Raw genomic sequence first — 25,015 nt, forward strand, 5'->3', positions numbered from 1 at the left:
TTTTTAATCTCACAAGAAACTAATATTTCAGAGGGCTCTTAAAGGTGCAGTGACCAAATATGAAATTGTCAAAGGCAGATGTGACTCCCTTCTGCAACAGAAGGGAGTCACAGAAGTCTGGAGGAGCTTCCATTGCCCAAGAACAGATGAATCAATCAAAATTCTGACCCTCAGGCATTACATAAAGAGAATTCTTTATCTGTACTGAAAATTTCGTGTGAGTTGAGTAAGACCAGCTAACTTTGCACCAGTGAAATGCTTATGGACAGTCAGGCTGTAGTGAACTGCATCATTCTGCTGCTGTGAGGGAAAAGCAACAGAGCAATAAAAGTGGTCAGGACTTGGCTTTGCTCTTAATGGTTTGCTCTTAATCCTTATGCATCTTGGAGGAACAAGTGAAGAGTTCTTTGCTTTTTATTTCTTCAGTCATTGCAGAAGTAAATAATACTACTGACCTCCCAAAAACAAATCATGGTAAAGATCCCAATGAGATGAGGGCAATGTCATAACTCAGTTTGGGAGCACACATCCCAAATCAAACACACAATCCATTCCCCTTCACAAATTATTTAGCTAAGCAGGAAAGTCAGTAAAAAAGGGTTTTCTGGTACTGAACAGAGGGTTGGCCTTGATACCCATGTGGAGATAGCTAAAGAAGCATCATTCATTCATAATGAACATAGACAGGATTAGTAAATTTTGGCTGCTTAGTGCCCTGAATTCTGTAGTGGTTTAGATTTTCAGGTCTTGATTTCATAATTTTTATCTTACTCTTTTTCAGTGTCAGGTAGAAGTGAATAGTCCTGAGAATAATGAGAGAAGATTACCATTACTAAGCAGTATTTTATTGAGATAGAAATATTCTTCTTGTGACATCATGTGAGAATGGCATTTATTTGCATCTTTGATGCTGAGAAGACTGATAATGAAGCACAGCTGCAAGGCATGGAAATTTTCAAAATAAGATTGAGGCTTCTATAAGTTACACAGAGCACCACAGTAGTGGAGTGAGTGGCAGAGCTAGAGATGCATTCTCAGGCTGTCCTATGAAAAGTCTGAATGCTAAGGAAAAAGGTTAATAAAGAGCTTTTAGGAGATGGAGGAGAGATAGTGTGCATTCCCAGTGAACTCAGGTTCCCTGGAGTCAGTGGAGAAAGAGTTCTGTGGATTTATTGGACATTGAGGCTTGCTTCTGAAGGGTCCATACAGACAGACAGAATGACAGTCAGACCATTGGCTCTTCTGGCTTGGCTTTACAGTTAGAAAGATGAATGTAATCAGCAATTATGTGTTGGGAGGCACTTGTTGTGACACATTAAGTTAATGATCCTCTTCTCTTAATTCTCTTAATCCTCATATTACTTGTGCCCTAGTTAAAAATTAAAGGCCTGGAATATAAATTCAGCACTTTGTCTGTACACAGCAGTCCTGTGTCCAGGGATTTAGTGACATTTCAGGAACCAACCAAATATGTAAATTTGAATGCAGCTACTTTCTGTATCCATCTGCTACTGGTATCAGCAGAGCTGCACACAAGGTGATTCTTACTCTGTATTATGAACCCGTCTCTTAACTGCACACTTTTCCCTCCTTTGGTTATTTTTTTCAGACAGTGAGTATGCAAATATATACACAGACATTGTAACACTAACTTTCCTATACAGAACATGTACAGAATACCCACCAGTGGACTTGGAAAATATGTCAGTGCTTATTATAATGTTCATGAATGAAAGAAATGCCAGGACCTCTTAATGTACAACATTCTGGGCCTGCTCATTAATGCAAACCCACTAGGAAAATGTCTCATGGCAATGTGACCTTTCCCAAACAATTACTCCTTATTCATGGTCAATTAGAAGAGTTTTCCTCTCTAAAAAAATGTGAGGACTAACTGATCAGATATGTAAAATAAAGTTGTTGGAATGGCAGCTGATTTTTTCCTGATAGGTCAAATCTATGTATTTCATTCCCTCAGCAGGGAATAAATGCCTACATAGAAAGCTCCTTTTACAAAGATTTACTATAGCATGGGCACAGGAAACTGCCTCTTAATTTAGTGTTTTCACTTCTTTGCCAATGGGTGTTTAATTTTTGATATAACACTCATGGTACAGTACTGTCCTGCCTTGGCTATGCAGTACAAAAAAACATCTGAGGCGTTCAGTGAACAACTTTGTGGGAGGATAAGAGGTGGCTGAAATTTGAGTTGCAGTTTTTATTGCAGACATCAGCTTTTAATTCCACTGTATTGTTTAACCTTCAGTGTGGTTACTCTGGGAGTATATTTGATTTCAGTGTCGTATTTTGTGCCCTCTGTGCATTCCCTACACCTGAATGATAGTGCTGTACAATTTATGCTGAAATTAAGTATGCTGAGATTGAGTGTCTAAATCTTCTGAGTTTGTACTTATAGAGGTTTCATAAAATAATTGTCTTCTGATGTGAAAATCTCATCTGCAAAGCAAATTGGTGAAGTTTTACAAATAATTCCTTTATGATGAACAATGTAAGTGTATTTTGTGTTCTGTTGCAAAATTTTATACATATTTTTATGTGTATGTGGATTCACAGATTCATAGAATAAGTTTGATTGGAGGGGACCTTTAGAGGCCATCTAGTTCCCTTTAACCCTTTACAATAAACAGGAACATCTTCCACTGGATTAGGTTTTTTGGAGTCCCATTCAACCTGACCTTCAATGTTTCCAGGGATGCAGTATCCACCACTTCTCTGGGTTCAGTTCCAGTGTTTCGCCAATCTCATCACAAAAAAAAAGTGTCTTCTTTACATCTAGTCTGAAAATCAATACATATTGATGTTGTATATAAACCCAACATTTTAAATGCAAAGGGTTGGGGTTTTGTTCTACATTTCACTGACTAGCAGGTCAAGGGAGGTATTTCATTTCTGAGCTCCACTCTTGTCACAACCCAGCTGGAGTGCTCTGTTCAGCTCTGGGCCCCCCAACACCAAAAAAGATATGGACCTGCTGGACAGAGTCCATGGAGGGCCATGGAGATGGTCAGGGGGTGGGAGTCCCTCCCCTATGGAGACAGGCTGACAGAGTTGGGTTTGTTGAGGCAGGAGAAGAGAAGGCTCTGGGGAGAGCCTCAATTCCAATGCCTAAAGGGGGCCTACAAGAAAGTTAGACAGGGATCTTTTACAGAGTCATGTAGTGACAGGACAAGGGAGAATGACTTTAAACTGAAGGAGTGTAGATTTAGGTTAGGTTTTAGGAAGAAATTCTTTAGTGGGAGGGTGGTGAGGCGCTGGAACAGCTTGCCCAGGGAAGCTGTGAATGCCCCATCCCTGGAAGTTTTCAGGACCAGGTTGGATGGAGCCTTGAGCAAGCTGGGGTAGTGGAAGGTGTCCATCCCCATGGCAGAGGGAAGTTGGACTAGATAATGTTTAGGGTTCCTTCCAACCCAAGCCATTCTGTGATTCTGTGAAATGTCTAGATCTTCTACGTTTCATCCATAGTTCCTAACTTCTTAGGACTGAATTTTATTGAAGTCTCATGTAGACAGAGGAAAATATTGGTAAAACCATCTGCAAATCATTGTACTGTTGATTTCAACGTATCACTTGTGTATGCAAGTCTTGCAGCAGTAACATGACACCTGTTAGACAAAGAACAGCTCAGTTACCCCTGGGTTTGGGACTGGTGCTGTGCCACAGCACCTTGCAGCCCTTGATGTGAGCCCGTTTACTTTTACTAACAGGAATCAACACAAGCACTTGCTGTCTGTCTCTTTCAGCCAGAGACACAGTGATTTCTAAGGACTGGCAGCTTATGGAAACAGGTGATACATGCTCAGAGATCATCTTGGTATGCCCTCAAGGCCTTTTAAGTTACTTTGCTTGTAATAAGAGGATGCCAGAAGACTTTTATAGCCTATGTATAGACCATATGTATTTATATACACAGTTATATGCCAGGCATGCAATATGTATATATATATGGTTATATATATCTGCTTCAAATTTCAAAACCACTTCAGTACATCTTTCTCCTGTAGTGATCTTTCTAAAATATAACCTGCCTAACAAGTGTCACCACAATTGTATGCCCGAGCATGTGCTCTCGTGCTGAGAGAGATGTCTGTGGAGCTGCAGGCTCATCCCATCAGTAGATCATCCTGCATTAATGCCTCCAGCTCTAATGCTAGCAAAGCTGTTCCGAGTTCTCCTAACTGATAAGTGACTCTCACTCCTTATCAGCATAACAAGTAATAGCAAGAGCTTTGTAAACAGAGAACATCACTAGGCTTTGCTTTTTTAATCTGTCCATATCCTTAATCACACAAGAAACATGAGGACACGGCAAGAGAAGAGCATCTGAAGCTTTTAATGAAACGAGATGGCAGGACAATTGCCACCTCATTCAGTCAAGGATATTCCCAATGCAAAACTTTGCTCTTCTTTCATATTTTCTTTGGCCACTGGGAGGAAATTAGCATGTACGTAAAGGAAGAGTTCATCAATGGGAGAAAATCTTCTTTCCTTACTGCCGATAAGTGATTATGCCTGAAGGGGGCTGCTAAAAGTTCCACGTGAAGAATGGAATATCAGTGGAAAAGGACAAAGTCACCAGTTTGGGCAGGTGGCTGTTGGTGGGGACCATCATTTATTGTGAAGTCATTGTGGCCAGGTAGCTGCAGGCTGAATTCAGATTCGCACTCCTGACACTTTAGATTTGGATTTCAGCTACAGTTATCACATATCCTAGATCCATGCCAAGCCCCAATGGGAATATCATAAAAGTTCTGCTTCAGGTGCAGTAGATGGCTTCTTAAGGCTTGAATATTTTTTTCATTGCTGTTGTTGTCTGGGTAAATTGACGCAGTTTGCATCTGGAGGGGCTGTATTGTTTTTTGTAATTGTATTTTATGATTACTGGCAAATAATAGCTTTAACTTTTCACAGAGGGAAGCAGAATGGCTCTGGCATACAAGTGTTCCAAGCAGAGAGCTCAAAGCTCCAATCTCCCCTTTCAGACAATATAAACTGACAGTGTGATTATGTACCTTCAGAACAAGAATGTACTTCAGAGGCTCAGAAAATACTTGCCAAGCATAACTATTAAACATAGAACCTGTAGAAATCCCATCACTCAAATGTATATGAGGTATTTTATTCCAATAGTCCTTCTTGGTGATGGCGTTAACATTTTCATATTTAGATACTGTTAAACTTTATGTTAATAATGTTTCAGTGGAAATACTGTATACATGTTTTTTTCCATGCTCGATGCTTTTTATGATTGGTTTTCAACAGAGCTAATTTGGTTTTATTCTGTTTTCTTGCAGCAGTTAAGATCATGGAAGAACTGGAATCATCAGGCGATGACATTTTTGTTACAGCCAGCATTTATGACAGGTTGCCTTTCTTTACTGGTCCAAGCGACGTCTCCACCGTGCAGCCTGGAGCTGTCATTACAGATGTGCTGCCATCAATAGCACCGCTGCCTGCAGCCACCAGCCCCTCCTACAGCCCCTCCGAGATCATTGAGCAGTCCCTTGAGTCACCAGATTCCTCAGCAGCAGCCCCTGAGGGCGCTGCCGTGGATGGCACCGGGATGGGAGTGCAGGACATCGCTGCCGAGCTGGACCACATGGGCACCATGAGCACGGCGGCGCTGGACGAAGGGGAGCAGGGCAGTGCTTACATCCCAGTGCTGACCACTGAGCCTGCAGAAACCACCCCAGCACCTGTGCTCAAGTATGTCACTACCAGCTCCATGACAACTGCAGCCAAAGGCAAAGAGCTCGTGGTCTTCTTCAGCCTGAGGGTCACCAACATGCATTTCTCCGATGACCTCTTCAACAGGAGCTCGACAGAATACAAAGCACTGGAACAGCAGTTCATGCAATTGGTGGGTGAAAATCAACTTGAATAACTCATGTGGAAGTTGGGTGCAGTTTAAAGGAATACACTGAAGTGCACAGTATTTTAACAATACTAAATCCAACTACAGTTCAGTCTGATAAGCAGTAGTTTAAAGGATCCATAAGCCTAGGATGCTCTTAGAGTACGAAGACAGAGTTTATGAAGTCAGCGATGAAAGATTTTACTTGATCAAGAGAACCCAGATATATGCCTAGAATTTATTTGGCTTTTTCTTAGATCCACGTCAACAGTATTGCGGTGCTGATTATATCTGAGGCATGTGTCTGCTTGCTGCATTTTAAAATAGGCTTTTAAAAATATATCATAGCATAGACTGTGATTAGATATGGATTTTCTCTGTTGGTACAATAGGGCACAGGTCAGCTCAGTAACATTTCTATTATACTATGCCCTAACCTGCCTAGATTGAATGTTTGAAAATAATTAAAGTTGGCTTTTGAGTGAGGTAATTTTTTTCTCTTCCAGATGAATAAACTCTCCAGCTGCTATGCATTTCATTACAGGGGAAATTGCTGCCCATCCATCTCAATACATTATTGAGAAAAGAGCAGAAATCCAGAAGAAGATACTGCTAAACAGAAAAGTTAATTTGTTGGTGAAGCTTAACAATTCTATTAAACAGGGAAATAAATCTGTGATGTGTGCACTTGATAACGAAAATTACTATAAGAGAAATTAATAGCAGGTAGACACTGATAGTAAGTTAAAATAAAGGCAAATCTCTGTTTTGCAGCTACTTCCATACCTTCAGTCCAACCTTACAGGTTTTAAGCACTTGGAAATTCTCAACTTCAGGAACGGAAGTGTGATTGTGAACAGCAAAATGAAGTTTGCCAAGACAGTGCCATACAATATCACAGAAGCAGTTCACTGTGTTTTGGAAGATTTCTGTGATGCTGCAGCCCAGCACCTCAATCTGGAGATTGACAGCTATTCCTTGGATATTGAACCAGGTAAGATTGCATTACTAATGTATGTGCAAAAGCAAAACTAAGCAGACAATCTTTTTTCAGACTGTTGCAGCCTTAGAAGTATGACTATCTTGGAAATAACCACATTAGCAATAGCCTCCCAGAGACAGGGGGTAATAAGACAAAAAAAGATGTTGCAAATTCTCTGCAGATGTATTTTCATACTGTAATGAAAACCTGGGTGGAGCTGTTGGGCTGTTCACGTTCATCAGCTGCTTTTCAGAGACAAATAGAGTGATCTCTAGAGTAAGTGCTGGGTGAAGACAGGTGTAAGAAATGCTCGTGCAGTTTTCAGGTGTGACATGCAAGCCTTGCACTGGAGCAAGGGAACATAATTTCTGATGATTATTGCAATGTTGTAAGCAAACCATGGTTTAGAGCATCATTAAATCTTTTTTTTAAAAGGGATACAGCATTCAAAACAAAAGGAGATAATATTTAGGAATAATTGGATTCTACAGATACTCACTAACTGGAGCATGACTTCGTGTAGTACTCCATAGATTTGCAATTACAGAATCCCTCTAGATTTATATCTTTCAAATAAGTTTGTAGTCTTTGTTAAACAGTAGAAATTCAGTAACTACATATCTGGAGAGTATTCTTAAGCCAAAAGCTTAGAGTTTTCAAAAACCACACTGTTTTATAAAATTGAAGCCCGAATCTATTTTCAGGCTCTGGTAATTATTTCAGGCATGAATTTAATTTAATTGTCATGGAGAAGAACAATAGCAAAGGTATGCAGATGCCTTTAGGAGTTTTGGTTAAGCTGTCTTTTTATGTACAGATCTATGACAATTCTGGAACAAAAATCCATTTACAATTCCAATTACAATCCATTTACAATGCATTTTCTAACCAGTTTTCATTTTACATATGTCTTTGTGGTCACTAAAAGCATAGGTAGCTTGTAGTAAAGAAAGTTAACAGAATCACAGTATTCTACCCTTCAAATACTGCCGTGATAAACTGATGCTTGATGAATAAAGTATTACATTAGTTCATTATATAAAGAGTGAAGTTTGGGCTGCCATATGTTCCCTGCTTTAGTAACAAATTTTCATTAAATAAAAATTAAAATAAGCAAGATCCTAAAATGAAAATTCAGAAAAACTTAAAAATCTTTCGTCTTCATCTAATATGCTTTACTAATGTGGTATTTCAACATTTAGTCAAGAAAACAGACTTTATTACAGAGAGTTTGTGGAGAGAGCTGGTTTTGCCAGGCTCACAAGCAGTAGTATAGAGTCAAAATAGAAGAAATTGTGTTTCCAAAGCCAGTATATTCCAGTACAGATGTTTCAAAGCCTGATGCGTTTTCATTTCAGAAGACAAACAAAAAAGTCAGCCCCAACTTGTGTAGCAAGTTAAAATAATATAAGCTCTTTATTGTGAAACTGAGAGCCATCTAGTGGTAACGATGTTCTACCAAAGTGACACATGGATGGGAACTGACAGTCCAAAATCTGTATCAAGAGTCAGCAGCTGCAAAGGGCTGACTGCACTGATCATAAATAATACCATAAAGAAGGACTTTTTAAAATACCTGCACGAAATATTTCATTAATCTAAATGAAGTGAAAACAGAAAATATAACAAAGTATGCATGTATGTGTTAAGGAAGATGAAATCTTATCACAAAAACTCAGCCCAGCCAAATGTTCTAGCCAAGCTCGACTTGGAGTTTACATGTGCACACACTCACAGCCCAGGAGCAAAGGACACTCCAAACCAACAAGCACATTGCTTATAGCAACGGGGAATTGTACACGCTAAAACCCACTAGTCAAAAATTCAAACCAGGAAAAAAACATAAAATTATCGAGGGATTATAAGTGAACAGCTCTGATAGATTAATTTCTACTACTGAAGCATATCCCAGTGTGCGTCTGATCTTTCCAGTACTCCTATAAAAAATGCAGTCCTCATTTTTTATTTGAATTAGTGTTACTATCTGGTATATAGAGCATAAATGGCTGCAGAAGAAAACTCTCTGCCCAGTTAGAAGCTGCAACATCCAGTACAAATCTTCCTTTTAAACTACATAATTATAAAGGGCTACATGAACTTGTGTAACAGCTGTCTCTGATTTGGGCCTTCCCATGAACATCAGCAGGGTCCTTTTCCCCTAATCTCACAGAGGCATCCCTCACTAATATTTAAAAAACAAAACAAAAAAAACCCCTATGTTTTTTGCTTTCCAAGCAAGCCTTTCTAATGTTAACATACCACAAAGCAATAAAACTTAAACAAAAAAACAAACAAACAAACAAACAAACAAACAAAAAAAAACAACAACAAAAAAACCAAAACCAAACAAAAACGTAAAACCCCAAAAAACCCCAAACAAGCAAAAAAATAACCACACACACCAGAAAAATCCAACACTACAAAGCCTGTAAGCATATATTTTCTTTGGAATATGACAGTATTTCTACATTGCAGGTCTTAGTATTGTGCAATATTCAATAATCTATTTCCATTCCTCTGTCATGTCCTAAATTACGTGTTTAAGACCATTACACTTGAAATTATTTCTCACAAGTAAGACTGTAGCACAGGATCCATGAATATGATGGTAGCACTCACAGCAAAAATGATTAAAACATCCGAATGTGAAAAATCTTTGTCAGTGAGATGAAAACAAACTGCTCAGCAGTGATGGTTACATCAGTGCAGATGTCAACATGGACTTGCTGTGTTCTGTACAGGAAGAAGACTGTGTGTCCTTTCAGGCTGCTCCTATTAGCATGTCCAAGGGGCAGGCCAGCAAACATGAGCTCCTTTCTCTGGCTGCCACAAGCCCGGCCAGGGCCCTTTGGGGTAATGCTCCAGTTAATGATTTCTCCGTGCTTTACAGCTGATCAGGCAGACCCCTGCAAATTCATGGCATGTGACAAGTTCTCGGAGTGCGTAATGAACGAGTGGACAAAAGAGGCAGACTGCCTGTGCAAGCCCGGCTATGCCAGCCAGGATGGATTGCCCTGCCGGAGCCTGTGCGAGCTGGAGCCCCATCTCTGCATCAACGGTGGGAAATGTGAGCTGGTTCCAGGAAGAGGAGCTGTCTGCAGGTAAATGGATTGATGGATTCTGTTAACAGCCCCATAAACTACACTAATAAGCCAAAAGCTCGGCAATCAGATGCTGTAAGTCACACTGCAAACACCCTTCTGAAGTATAAATAGTTTCACCATGGATAAACCCATTTCTGCATGTTAGCATACACAGAACATTATGATCTAGTTATTTTTAAAGATGCTTCAGAAATTTATTAGAAATTCAGCACCATTGGCAGAGATGACACACGCAAAGGCATGCATTCCTTTCAGATTTCCAAACACATTTTGGAAAAATGAAATAACACATTCACAGCTTTGCTACTGATTGCATGGTAGCATTTTAAGAAATTACATTTTTCTAAGTTGTTTAAAAAGAAAATCTTTATTAATATAGACTGTGATCCCAGACCACCCAATAAAGCACATGAAGGCTGAAGCTGCTTTCAGGGCTTTCTGGGAAAGACTTGAAGATTAGCAGCTCTTCCTTACTGCAAATACATTCCTTAAGGGTTTTTAAATGGAATGATCTTAAGTCAATACTGAGAACTACCCAGTACTTGAACCTATTAACTCTGTTTTACAAACTATCAAGTTACTTCTCATTGTATGCTAGATAATTCAGAGCATTATGTGAAACTCTATACTAGACTGGGACACAGTAGCTGACCAGCCATGTACACAAGCAAGAATCAAGTTACAATTCTTGCATTTGTTTATTCTCTCTTAGCAGTTTGACTAGACTAATGATACATCTTTTACATTACTTAGGATTAACATCAAAAAATAAGACCACTTTTTTAATATATTATTCAGAAGAAATTATTCAAATTTCAATATAAGGAGAAATTATTCACTGTAAAAACCCAACTACCAAAATTAATTCTCTTCAATGGACAAAACAGAAATTACATTGAATTCACTACAGTTACTGCCAAATTTCTGACTTTCAGAGTCACAGTAGAGCAGCTGCAGCATTTATTACTAGAAATCTGCCTGTGACCTAGAAAGGTCCTCTTCAAAATTTTGCTAAGGTAGCAAGGGGTCTGACAGCTTGTGCAAACTTGTAGTCAGAGAGAAAATTCTGGCCTACTATTTGCACTTGTGTTCCATGTAAATTCACTTTGCTCTTGTGTTAGAAGAGGAGTAGAGTCCCGCTATTTGTAGTAGAACTCTTATTTCAGGCCTTGCTCCCCTGAGTGAAATCACCAGTAAATAGAATATAGGCTTCAAAGGTGTGTTCAGACATTACCTTAAAACACACATGAACTTCTAAGGTTCTAAATCACAAATGTTACCTGTGGGGTTAGAAATTTGTCAGAGATAGTTAAAATGCATTATCTCCTAAAAATTTGTAGGTCAGCAAGGAATATATCAGTGTTCTTTTATTTAAAACTCACTCTCACTAATATAAAAATATTATCTTTCCCTATCATCAATCACATTATTTTCATGCAAACACATAATTATTTGTAGTGGAAATAATGAGATCATATTACATTGCAGATTATCCATTCATTTTGTTTAAGATACTAAGTCATTTTAGTCTTGAAGTTTTGTACATTTTTTTCTCTTCCTTTCCTTATTTTAGATGCCCTGTACGTAGACACCAGCTCTACCAAGGACAGCGCTGTGCAAAATTTGGTCCAGAACCCACACAACCCTTCACTTTTAAACCTCTCATTCTTGGCTTAGGAAGCCTTGGTTTTCTTTTCATCATTTTAATTATTAAGATAAGAAGAAAATGCAAAAGAAACTCTAATTTGCAGTAAGCTGCTCACAATCTTTTCCTTCACATTTCAAAATATTCCTTTTGTTTCTTTTGCAATTTAAAATCTTACTTAAACAAAAATGTTCTGCATTGTAGAAGTCCTACTCTCAGCAGCTGCAATCCAGAAAATGCTGTAAGGATTAATCCTGCTTTTGAACATGATGAATCCCTATCTAGCTTTTGCCACACGGCTTGCAGTGTAAGTGCTTGTCTCAGTTCCTCAGAGATCCTTGATCACGAAGCATTACATGAACTTGAAAACACAATTCAGCCTGGAGGTAAACTGCATGGAAATCCCCTTCTCATCCCTCAACAAACAGCCCCATCTGAAATAACAGGTCCACCTTCATGTACTAACTCCACAACTAAATCAAACTTGAAGCTACTCTCTTGTTTGGCAATTTCAGAACTGAAAATACTAACGCATTCATTGCTTTTTAGATTTACTGCAGTGTAGGTTTCATAACAGGACTGTAGAGGTGCTTTTCTTACAGCTCTCTTGCATGGCTCTGGCAGTCTATCCGATCTGAGTGCTTCTAGTCATTTAGAGAAATAATTAATGGTTTGGTTTTTTCACTCTTGTAGGTCCCCAGATGAGTTTACAAAACCAAGACTGACAAGTTAGTCTCTGGGATTCTTCATTTCCAGCACCAGCCAGACAAAACCAAGGTTTGTGTGACTATTTTCAAGAACCTTTAAAATCTGTTGTGTCCCATTATCAATGTTACCTGGGAGCCTCTTTGTAGTAATTCCATACAAAGTAAAGCTCCGATTTTTTGGATGCTTGGTATGACAACTCCATTTTCTTAAATTTTTTATGTAACAATGTTCTATTTTGTATAACCATGTGCTAATGTGGCAGTCACTAGAACATGTGAAGGAAGAAGAAATACCTGAAATGATAAATTAACACAAAATGCAATCCAAATGAGAGGTTTAAATAGCAGTACTAGATCACCTAAGATCTCAGTCTGGTTAAGCTACATAGAGTTTGACATGTAGGAATTCTAATTTGAGCAGAATACTGCTGGTATCTCAAGTATTAGTTCAAGTTTTGCAACTTGAAACCCCTTGTATCTTTGTGGGGGGAAAGAAAAGGACAGAAAGGAGAAAAGCTGAGTCAAAATTTCCTCTAAAACTGGCAGATTGTTTGTGATACATCTGAATATGTCCTCTTGATAGGTACAAGAAAAAGTTTTTACTTTGCCATTTTAATTTTTCTGAATTACAGCCCAGTTAGGAACAAAAAGGTTTTACTATAGCTGTCAGCACCCAATGTTATTGTGGGGAATATCAGCACAGGAGTGCCCTTGGCACTAGCTGGACATTATGGAAAACTGGACACCAACTACATGAATCTTGGGCTCCTTACATGTTTATTCCTATGTAAATAAAGGAAAAAGCAAAGATACCATATAGAAAGATTTATTGTCACTGGTCATCATACTCAGGTGTGGTCTCTTCAAGTACTGTGGACAGTTACAGACTGAGCCGAAAATAGGAGGACTGGAATGCAAAGATAGAGAAGGACAAAACAGGTGGGAGTAGCAGTGTGGAAAAGCTCAAGAATGAACTTGCTCCACTGCTTGTAAAAGCATGAGCACAGATGTTTGCAATTAGTATTTTATACACACCTTAAAAGAAATGTGCCTGTGGGCAACTGTAGACCAATAAACGTTTGTAATAGCCAAACTACTTTAAACTACATAGAAAAGTATGAAATATTTTATTAAAGTAATAAAATGGCACATCTGTGAAAGAAAACCAGGTCTGTGTCATCTAGACCATATCTGAATTGTCAAAAGTACATTGAAAAAGCTCAAGTAGTGAAAAATCCCGCAACCACAAAATTGAAATGCGCTTAAAAAAATTAGGTGGCTATTTTTCACTGTTACTTAAATTCACAGTGAATGTTGGCATCACCCTTAGATTCAACATGTTTTTAATGATTTGAAAAAAGTTAATGGCAGAAGAAAATTAAAATAGAACAGCTTTCATTAGCTGAAAATAAGAGGAGCACTTTAATTTCACAATCTAGAAAACTCATTCAGGGCAAAAATTTTTATAATATGCCACTTGAACTGAATTTTCAGATGGATGTGGCTCTCTATGGTTCACAGGCCAAATTGAGAATTCAGTATTTAAATTCTGGTTTGCAATATGTAATGACAGCAGTGACAGCTTTTTAGGATGCATTATCTAGTATAGCTCTGTATTTATAAAGGCATATATGAAAATAGGCAAAAAAGTTCCAGTAGAAGCTAAAATAACCTTCAAACCCTTCTCAAATATGAAAAAAGAGTCTCCAGTTTAGTTATAGAATCACTGCGTGGAAAATTACTACAAAACTTAGTTATCAGAGCAGGTTTTGATTGGATGGAGTTTTACCTAATTAGTCATTCAAAAACTAACAATATTTAACATATTCAGGGATGCTACATCCACAACTTCTTGGGGCAATCTCTTCCAATGCCTCACCACCCTCTCAGTTAAGAATTTCTTCCTCACATCTAATCTAAATCTCTTTCAGTTTAAAGCCATTCCCTCTAGCCGTATCACTCCCTGCCCTTGCAAAAAGTCTCTCTCCCTCCTTTTTTGGCCCCCTTTAGGTACTGAAAGGCTACCAAAGGTCCCCCTGAAGCCTTCTCTTCCCAAAGCTCGATTCTTACAATGAACTACAATTATCTTTGTGGCCTTGCCTATTTGCCATTAGAGAAATAGTACATTTTCAAATTCAATAATACTTTTCAAATGTCTTACAGGTCTTATAGGTATTCAAGAAAGAAGGTCTGCATTATTCAAGATTGGACTTCAGGATGAGTATGAAAAAAAGAAATCAAGGACTCTTAAAGATACAATATTTTGGCTCTAAAATCAGTGCACATTATTAAAAAATAGTTCTACTGAAGGAAAGCAAATGGCGAAGTTGAGCAGCTTTTGAGCATGTCTAAAATGCCTGGTAGGAAGTCCCCACTATTAAGATGCATGTATTAAGCTTCTGGTGCTTACACATCTTAAGTGTTTTATTTAAGAGCTGAGAGCTAGAAACAGATTTTGCTGAGATGTGACATTTTTCAATATCATATGTTGCAATTGTTCTGGTAAAAATGTCAATGGAACTTCAGTGCATTTCTACACCCCTTTATTAACCTTCCTTACATACACTGATGCAAATGGTGAATGGAAATAAGAGCTGTCATTGACCAAAGGTCACATTAAAAACATTTGGTAACTTCTTCATTCCCTCCCTGAACACTCTCATTGCAAATCACACGGAAGTTGGATTTAATTTTTCAAGGGTTTCTATGAACATCAGATTCCTATTTTTCTGTTAATAAATGCATCATTTTTATATATGTACATATTTACTTAACTGTTTAATTTCTGGTGACAGTGAAACTATCGGGTTCAAAGACTTCAAACTTTTTGCTGAGGTACAATATGTAGAGTTTCATCTTTTCAGAACATGAGATCTATATTCACAAGCACCCTTCTCGTAGTGAGTAGATTAGAATTGCACATGAGCACCTACACTTTAAACTCGGTATCCACACAAATAATTCTGAGGGGTTACTGTTAGATTTTGTAGGAGAAATCCAAGCAGACAACAGGTGGCCATTAAGTATTTTGTAGGCTTATTAATTTATGCACTATGAATCCACAATCCTGATTCAAGTACAAGCATTATTTTACCTTGAGTATCTTTTTCTTGAGTATATATCTCTATTTATATTCTGCACCAGTGTTGTATTCAGGCACTTATTTGCTGCTTGGTGCACATCAGAAGTCGTGCTTACAGCTCAAAATGAGCTACTACAAAGTTCATGACTATCCTGGATGACAACCCCTCATCCAGGTGTGAAACTTTCATGCATCCAGGACAGCAGCTGGTTTTAGTGACAATTCTTACTTCGTACCGTGCAGTTACCACAGCAAAGACTGAGCTTAGTTTACCTTCCCAACTCTGCTCAAAAGAACTGTTTACAAATTCCAAACAACTGCATGGATTTGCCTGCAAAACCACCGGAACTGGTGAATGTGTGCGAATGAAGGCAATGCACCAAGAATACAAGGTTGAGTTTCTACAGCTGAAATAGTGTTTTTACTTACTTTATTTAAGTAGGAAAGACAAATAAAGAAGAAATCTAAGATGTGGTTTTACACAGTAACATTTCAGAATAAAATTATTTTAAAAGTACTTTTTGCAGGGCACTGGAAGTCATACTTGCCTACAAATGCTAGCTTTTCACTATTGCTCATGTAAGCTAAGAATGCATTAAGAATGCTGATAGCATTCCATTTTTTTCCATTACAAATGTATTTTTGTATGTGTTTAGTGTATTTCAACTTCTTCTAGTTATCATTAGCAAGATTAAAAAATAAGTAATTTTAAAATGTGTATTTTAATAATGATTATTCATGATTGTATTTATCACTCTCAACTATTAATTACCAAATATATTTGCTGGACGTAAACCTTTTGTATTTCAATAAGACATAATAAAATCATTTACTTGAAAATTTCACAAGGAATTGGAAGTGGTACATAATCTTACAACAGAACTCATCACGTTACTTTAAAACTGATGTAAAGTTGCAGTTGGAGATAAAAGCCATAAGGAAACTGAAACAAAATTACATTTCCTAGATAAAGTATGAGTTACTTGAATCTTTTTAAATTAAAAAAATTCTACTCTGATTTGGCCCTTAGGATGAGAAAGTTCCCTAAGACTCTAAGAGGGCACACAAACAAACAAAACCCCACAAAAGCAATACCACATCTCTCAACCCAAACATAAAGCTTCCCCCACAGCACACACATTCAAAGCAGCAGAGTTGGTGTCACCAGTCACTGACTGACACAATCTAAAATTAATAGGATGCAGAGTACACAGCATAGCAAATGACAGACATATTGGAATTAATAACAATAAATGTTTTTTTAAAAGTAATAAAAGTTAAAAAGTTACTTGTTTCAGTAACTACTGAGAAATGAAGTATGAGATTTAAGATAAGAAAATCAGAATTTTCTAATATCAGAATATTATTTTGGAGGAACACTTACCTTAGAAAGTAAAGACAAAATCTTTGTTAGAATAAAGCTTTAAAGAGTAGATTTAAGGACCAAAAATATTTCATGAAGAAGCAGCAGACAGATAAAAATATTCCTTTGCTGGTACTTTCTCATAACTTAATTAACCCTTATGCTTCAACTCTTCAAAGACAAAACAGTAAGCAGATACAAGTAAGATTTCAACATGGAATGTGTTTATTTTTAATTTTTGATTTTCAGTACAGTATTAGGAGGTCATTTAAATACTTAAAGATTTTTGAGAAAACCCAGAGGATTCAACAAGGTAAAGAAAAACACAAACTTATCAGGGGATAAAAGACAAGTACTGAATGACCTTAGGATCTTCAGAGTAGCATTCTCAAGAAAATGCCTATTCCTGGGTCACTTACTCAGGAATGCAGCTTAGTGTGGTGATTCTCTTCCTCTCCTTTGTTTTGTGGAGCATTTTAGGCAGATTTCAACTATAAAGAACAGCTTCACTGACAGGTAGGAAGAATTTATTTTTTTTTAATGAAACACACAGAGAACCAAGCCACTGCGCTTTAAAAGCCTGATTATAATTTTCTCTATAATTGTAGACCAGAAGGGCATCAGCTTATCCTAAAGATCAACCCTTTCCCCTCCTTTTATATTTCCTCTTCAAATCAACCAACTATAATTACCTGACACAGTACAAGGGACCATGGAAATAACTGGTAAGCAGTTTAATATTGTCAGACGTAAAAAAAAATAAACTAATCTGAAACAAACTGAAAATTAATTTGTTTCACAAAAAGTTAAGTAAAACTAAGAGCAGAAGCTGCTTTTCGTGCAGTGAAAAAGAAGCTGGAAAAAAAAGCAGCCTGCTACTGTGCAAACTAGAATACCCTGATTTCTGGAATCCATCTGCTTCCCTCAGGCATACTTCTGGAGCAATGCTGAGAGGTGGAAACATCTCATTTGAGATGTCCAGCCACCAGACCTTCTTCCAATATTTCCAAGTCCATTTTATTTTCATGATAGCTCATATTTATTAGTCATTTAGTCATTACACTCCATTCTGAAGAATAAATTTTCTTTCCAATGCCAGTCAAGGAAATCCTGACATAACTAAAGGAACAGAGTGGAAAAATTCAGTTAATTTCATTTAAAGTTCTCTACAGGTATGTTTACACACATATATACTAAAATATTTAAGTACATATATGTGTGCATACCTACACGCACAAGTAAGCATTTGAGGTTCTTTGCTTACTGTATTCAGTCTCCTAAGATCCATGGATTTGTAAAGACATAAACACTGAGATGGAATGTGTCAAGCCAAGCAGCTAAACCCCGACAGAAACAAACAGGTCAGGTCAGTGATTTTTCTTCCTTGGATCACCTGAGCGAGCACAGCTTCTTGCAGTGCTAAGTGTCCAGGAACTGGAAATTGTCACCTTTTGGTTCCAATGCAGTAACATATTAAAAAAGTAATCTAAATTTCATAAGCTGCACCTTTAAACTCATGCAAAACTGTACAGGTTTGCATACGACTTTCCAACCAACAGTCTGATGCACTTCTCCTTTCATCTTCCAGCCAAAAAGGACTGTTTCAGTGAAGAATTTGGGTAAAATGAAAACAATTTCCTCATTTGCAATCACATGACCAGGAAGTAGAGTGGGTCTGCAGTAGAAGCTGAGATTCCTTGATGCAGTGGGTATGTAGAGAGTTAAATATCACTTGAGTATCTCCACATTATTCCCGTAAGGAGTGCATTTATAACAGCAATCAGACTGTGGCACGCAACCACAATCTAAGGTCAGCAAGGAGCTTTCTCTGTACTACAGAACCACCCCTCTTGAAAATTAAGTATATTTATGTATTTAAAAACTAATGTTTTCAGTATTTTATACTATAAGTAAATTGTCAATTAAAAAGGGTATTTTTAAGTCAGGCTATGTAATTGGACATCAAGCTACTTATATTTTGAATTTCTATCAGAGAGATAACAAATGATCATGTTTAATTTCTTGAAATAATGGCCAGCAAGGTAAAGCAATCTTCAAATAAGTGAAAGAGATGTGTCTTAAAACCGTATGAAATGAATGATTCCCACCCACAAAAACTCCCCAAACAAACTGCTTAATAAGGGAACTATTACAAGCTATGACACTTGACAGAGATTAATATACAGCTCAGCATCCAAATCATTACGATATTCCAGTACACTAAAAACTGTAGCTACTGCATCAGCACATAGTATTACAAGGCATTATGTTATTGGACCAATTTTTTACACAGTCTAACAAAAGGTACAGACTTTGTGTATCTTATTACAGTTAAAGAGGATTTCTGAGGCTCAGGCCTCAATAATCAGTTAAGTTATACTGCCAGCAAAAAGCTGAACATACTTCCCTTAATACTATCCCTAATCTTATATATCTTCAGATACAAGGCTTGGACAATTTTGTGTAATATATTGAAATTACACTACCTGGCTAAACAAACTGTCCAAGTATTGCTAACAGAAATGTGGTCAGAAAAAAAAAAGTATAAAGCAGATTTGTACTAAAAAGAGAGAGAGAAAAAAAAAAAATCTACAAGAGAAGTGGTATAAGCCCTAAAGAGCAGTACATTCTTTGAGGACCTCCAATATTACACTATTTTAACGTATATGAATGCTTTTTTTGGAATGTACAGAAAACCGTTTCTCTTAAACCAAGACAGAGAATGCATTAAACAGGAGTTTCTAGGTCTCAAGTTTAGGAGGATTTCTCATCAGGTTCTGGAAAAACAAAAATCATTAAATACAGACAGTAACCAGTTTGCTAATCAGGACATAAAATGTCTCAGATTATATAAAAGTATACTCCAACTTCTCCGTAACAGAAGTCAAAGCTAAGGCCTCACAATTCCAGTTATTAGAAATAGCATATTCTCCTTACTAGGCCACCACTTGAAGCCAACTACTCAGTGTTTTAAAGAAGGAATCTTATAAAAAGGTGGTTGCAGTGCAGCTCTTTGCAATATGTATCCAAGTACAGACAGATTTCTTAAAAGTGTTAAGTTATACCAGAAACTGTTAAAGAAAATGCAACATATAAACAAAATGCAGCAAACTACACTGACTGAAGTTTCTTCAGGGTCCTCATACCTAGTTAAAGTTCACTACACAAATTAAACATCATGAAGTACAAATTAACAAACCACATGATTAATAAAATCTGTTCACTTTATATTAAACATCTCTACTCTGATTATAGAACGTTTAGGCCCTCTGCAGCACAGAGGAACTCTTCCCTTTGTATCAGGGGCAAGGTTCTCGTCTCAGACGCTCCCGTGCCCAATGCCCAGTTATTTCAACAGGTTCTGCAGCATCGCCGTGGCGTAGGTAGGGCGAGCTTGTCTGCTTGCAATTGCGTTTTGGAGATACTGGATGCCTCCACAGCGCTCCCAAATTTCTTCAAACTGTCTCGGTAAAATTTCAGCACCTCGCTTTCGGGTTAAGCCAGTCTCTTCAAGATTAAGCTCACACATATCCATATCATCCTTACCTGAAATGGTAAAGGGAAAAAGAAAACATTTTTTACATCATTCAAAGGTCCCATCAATAAAGATTAGATCCTTGTTAATTACATTTCCTCTCTGTAGATCTGGCTTGCTAGTAGATTTCAGAGCTTATGAGAAGTCCTTAGATACAGGCATTTTTCAGTTTCCTGTTTTTTGTTACACAGAGAACACTGAAGCATTATGAGAATAAACTAGTATCAGATGCTGCAATTGACAAAGTTGTGCTTAAATAGCAAGCAAAAAGGAATGAAGTAAAGAATCTGAAGGATCATCATTTTGATATATTCCTCTGAAACCCATTATAGGATGGCAACTGCATTCGGATTACATATTCTTTCAGTTCCAGGCCCCTTCACAGTGAACTGATTTACTTTAGGTTAAATGTAGCAAAGTAACTAAGAATATCAGACTTTGGATCAAGTAGCTAATCTGTCAGCCTACCATCCAAAACAAACAGTGTTTACCAAATGGGACCAACATAGGCAATCGAAGGAAATGATATGCATAGCTCACAAACTAAATTGCAATCTTATTTTTTATTAGGTATTCACGACAGCAGTGCTACTTTTAGCTATGGGCTTTGGCACTGAACAGCAACAGCTGGTATAAGGAATTATACTTTAAATAATTTGCAGAAAACAAAATTTTGTTGCTAGTAAAGCATAATTCTGAAGTGAAACAAATTGGCTATGGCTTTTCCTCAGTTTCTAAGTTATATAAAAAAACTCAAAACACAGAACTGTAAGCAGCATTTCTCCAGTATTTTCTCCCCTGCTCACTACCCTCCAGAAAAGGAGGATACATTTCACTACCAGATAAATCTCCACCTATCCATTGCAACATTTATTTTAAATTTTTAACATTAAAAAGCTAATCTTCCATACTAGCATAAAGTAGCATAAGTAGGGTAAAAGCATCAGCTTGCTATTAGCCTCATGCTATGGAAAGACAATGTAACATACACAAATTGCACTGCTCGTAATTCTTTATAGCTAACTAAAAAGCAGTATAATAAGAATAGACCTTTCCCAGATAAACTGTGATTTTTATCTTCACACTGTCTCCAGTTCAATGAATAATCTGAGGCCTTGTAATAGTAAAACATTTGGATTCTCACTCTGTCCCTGGCTTCCCAAATGGAAGTATGTGTCCAAGTAAAACATAGGACCAGTTACATGTCCAAATGATACTCTGAAACATTTGGCCACCATCAACAGCAGTCCCGAATCCTCAAATTCTGCCCAGATAAGAATTGCTGATGAAAAAAAATAATAAAAAGAACTTGGGAAACTTAGAAACACACTCTTTTTCTAAAGTTCATTATCAACCCTGAACCTCTTGGAAGCTGCAATTTTGCTTTCAATACCGACCCGCTACAAGCAGAATGGGTGCCTTGTCGGGGTGCAGCTCCATTTGCCGAGCAATCCAGGGCCCATCGAAGTGAGCATACCACCAGCCCTTCTTCTTGTTCTGGGGGTCTTTGTACTGGTCCGCGGGGCGGATGAAGGGAATGCGGAAATAGCGCTGCTGCCTGTTTATTTCAATCTCTTGTTGTCTGCCTGGTAGCTGGGCTGCTGGGTTTTGTTGTGCTATCATACAAAAAAAAAACCAACCCAAAAATAAGTGAATAAAGCAATTAGAAAACAATAAGGCCATACTACTTGCTTTATTAGTCAGCACATTAAAAACAAATAAACAAAACAACAAAACAAACAAGAAAAAAATAAACGTCCCCCCAAAACCCAAGAGATTCTCTCTGAATTCAAGGTCATCTGAAGTCTCAGCAAACTTTAAAAGTACTCCCATCTCATATAATGTACATTTTGTTAATTGCAACAGCAAAAACCTGGTCAGAAAAGGCTCATGTTAACTGCTGTATTTACATGTTGCCCAATGGCATGTTCAAACAAAACAAAGTAAATAAAATAACATATTAACAAAGTAAACAAAATTACATCGTTTGCTTTAAATCAATATTTAAGGTAAAATTTCCCATACAAAATTTCTTACCAACCAGAAACATATATCAGAAATTGCTTTAGTTCAGTCCATTTCTTTGTAAAAAAAGATTACAGTGCACAGAAGCATTTTCAGTTACAAACATATAAAGCATCACTTGATGTTTGACAGTCAACACAAAAGGATGTATAACGTTGTTAGAAAGTACTAATTTGTTAATAGAAATGTTGACAATAAATATTTCTTACTACAAAGCTGCCACCAAACAATTTTCTGCCTAGATTTCTGTATGTCAAAATCTGGTATTAGAACTAATTTCTGGCTGCTTTTTTCTTTCAAGGAATTCTTTATTTCAGACCATTAAGATCAGCTGACTGAACTTCTAAAAGAGAAAGTAACATGAAACTTTTTCGAGTTTCATATATATTTTTGGTAAATTTTACACATGCATTTTTGGACTTTCTGAGTTCTCCTTATTTCAAACTCTGGAGAGAGACTTGCTTTCAAATAAAAGTACATACTCTCTATGTTCATTCATCAAATGATCAACCTTCTTAATCTTACATATACACTATCATAATTAGTTTTAAATACTGAATGCTCTTAAAAGCGAGATCCTTTCCTTTAATAACTGCCCCTGTAAAAGTTTCTTACTGATCTCATTTTAGTGGTTTACAGCACCATTACAGTTACCCTGTTTAAGAACCTTTACCATTCCTAAAGAAGAAAATCAGTATTAACTGTTTGTATTTTTCAGCATAAAAGGAATGACTAAATGTGAATTCCATACTTTTCCATGTCTATTGAGTAACAAAGCTAATTTCTGAGCTAATACTTAATAACATGAAAAATGACAATTACTTTTAATAACATATTTTTACAGTCATGAACAGGAATACAGATTAGCAATTGCACCTTGAAATTTCTTCTGCTTAGATTCAAGCAAAAATAATTTTTGTAAACCTGAAGAGCAGAACCTTAAAAAAATCCCATGTATTATACGTATCAAATTTCCTTTTTTCTTATGTGTGCATAAAAAGTAAACACAGAAGAAAAAGATCCCAGATTTTAACAGGTGAATGCATCAACTCTGATAAAATACGTACCTTACAGGGAGATGGAGTTTATAAAAACACTAATTCAATTTTCTACAAATTGTCTGAACATTTATCCCAGCAGATCAATGCTTTAGTATTGACAAATACTTTTTGAACTGCAATGGTAATTGCTAAGGCTCATTTCTACTCCCAAGAGTATCTAAATCCAAGGGCAAATCTAGAGGACAGAAATGCTAAGCAGCCAATGGAGCCTCTACTTGGTGCTATACAACTGTGGCTCTTTATTCAGAAGAAACCATCACCTGAATGTTAGTTTGTTTGCTAGGAAAATAGCTGTTATATTAAGCTGAGTCCAGTGTTTTGCTACAACAAAAAGCCATGTGCAGACAATAAAAAAAATGCTAGGACAAGAATGTTAATTCTGGGGGGTGTGGATAAAAATAGGAGATTATACATAATTTACATAATAATTTACATAAGAAGATTATTTCATTCTCCTTCTCATGACTCCCCAAATGGGTAGGAATTCATGAAGACAAGTACATTTGTAAATTACTGGAGTAATGTATAATTACCATCAGATGAATAACTGTCATATTATGAAATATTTTATTTACAATTAACTTCTATGTACATGTGTAGCAAAACACTGGATCAATGTTAGTATAGAGCTCTCAATTGTTCCTATTCTTCAAAGTTAGCTTGAACAACTGTCTCCCCACTTACTTGAGTTGCTCATAAATGGTGCAAAATCTGTGAACAAATATTACATGTTGAACAAAACATGAAAGCGCTGATCTTTTATAAGTTATGGTTTCATTACCTCAACATTTTTCACCAATGCTGATAACAGACAAATTCTAGTTACAACATAAACACAGATTTTAAGTATTTCTACTCATTTTCTACTTCTATTTTCATCAAGATTTAACTACAAAATTAATCACTTTAATAATCTGCAATTCATGTTACAAAGCCTCAGTGGTATACATGCTAAACACAGATTTCTCTGACAAATCTGCTAGTTAATTAATGTAGTACTTTTCTTTTTTGACATTTCTGCTAGGAAAAAACTTCCAGAGCTCTGTAATACCAACAACAATATACACACCAGTGCTTAGCTTCTTTACTGAACCTATGAATTTAATTAAAGGATACTGTAAAATTACATTAAATCAATGAAGAGATGGAAAGAAAAAACTACATCATTTGAAGCACACATCCACTGACACCAGAAAGACTTTTACCTTGAATACCTAAGAAATCAGAATTCCTTTTACTACCTACTCAGACCACTACAATATATACATATGTGAAATGCCCATGTGGTATAATTATTTGCAATATGAAGAATTATAAACATTAAGAGTCTCTAAAGGTCACTACCAATTTCTTCTGAACTGTGAAGTTCTCTTCTTCAGAAATATGATGCCATATTTCAATGAAGGTAAAAAAATACAATGAAAAACATTGAGAAGAATGCAGCAAATGTCTGAATAAAAGTGATAAGAACATGAATAATCTTTTTGTGCAAAAATCCAAAGATCATCAGCTCTTTGATACTTTCCATCAGCAATACGTATTGTATATGAATATTTTACCCACTTAGCTCCAGAGAAAACATGTGAGCTCAAATTCAAAGCAATTTACTGCTTTCCAGAGGTGCTTCAAATGCCTTTTC

The 25,015-nt window shown here is 36.8% G+C and overlaps 2 protein-coding genes across 5 annotated transcripts in view; one reads left to right on the top strand and one right to left on the bottom strand.

The window, feature by feature from the left end:
* IMPG1 (interphotoreceptor matrix proteoglycan 1) overlaps positions 1–16,237 on the top strand; it is a 54,861-nt gene extending 38,624 nt beyond the window's left edge. Inside the window, exons 13-17 of the mRNA XM_014870240.2 lie at positions 5,313–5,878; positions 6,647–6,866; positions 9,745–9,955; positions 12,297–12,380; positions 14,474–16,237. Coding sequence (XP_014725726.2) covers positions 5,313–5,878; positions 6,647–6,866; positions 9,745–9,955; positions 12,297–12,336 — 1,037 coding nt within the window. The 3' untranslated portion in view covers positions 12,337–12,380; positions 14,474–16,237. The remainder of the gene's footprint in view (positions 1–5,312; positions 5,879–6,646; positions 6,867–9,744; positions 9,956–12,296; positions 12,381–14,473) is intronic.
* A 720-nt stretch (positions 16,238–16,957) lies between these two features.
* The window catches only part of MYO6 (myosin VI), a 103,118-nt gene continuing 95,060 nt past the window's right edge, over positions 16,958–25,015 (bottom strand). For 2 of the 4 annotated variants that reach the window (XM_088162138.1, XM_088162137.1), the window contains 3 exons: positions 24,061–24,087; positions 21,688–21,906; positions 16,958–20,301 (listed from right to left, as the gene is read on the bottom strand). In XM_088162138.1, coding sequence (XP_088018264.1) covers positions 20,102–20,301; positions 21,688–21,906; positions 24,061–24,087 — 446 coding nt within the window. In that variant the 3' untranslated portion in view covers positions 16,958–20,101. The remainder of the gene's footprint in view (positions 20,302–21,687; positions 21,907–24,060; positions 24,088–25,015) is intronic. The other 2 variants (XM_014870203.2, XM_014870201.2) reach the window with 1 other exon arrangement.

The sequence above is a fragment of the Sturnus vulgaris genome, chromosome 3 (genome assembly GCF_052056855.1).
Source record: "Sturnus vulgaris isolate bStuVul1 chromosome 3, bStuVul1.hap1, whole genome shotgun sequence".
NCBI lineage: Eukaryota > Metazoa > Chordata > Aves > Passeriformes > Sturnidae > Sturnus > Sturnus vulgaris.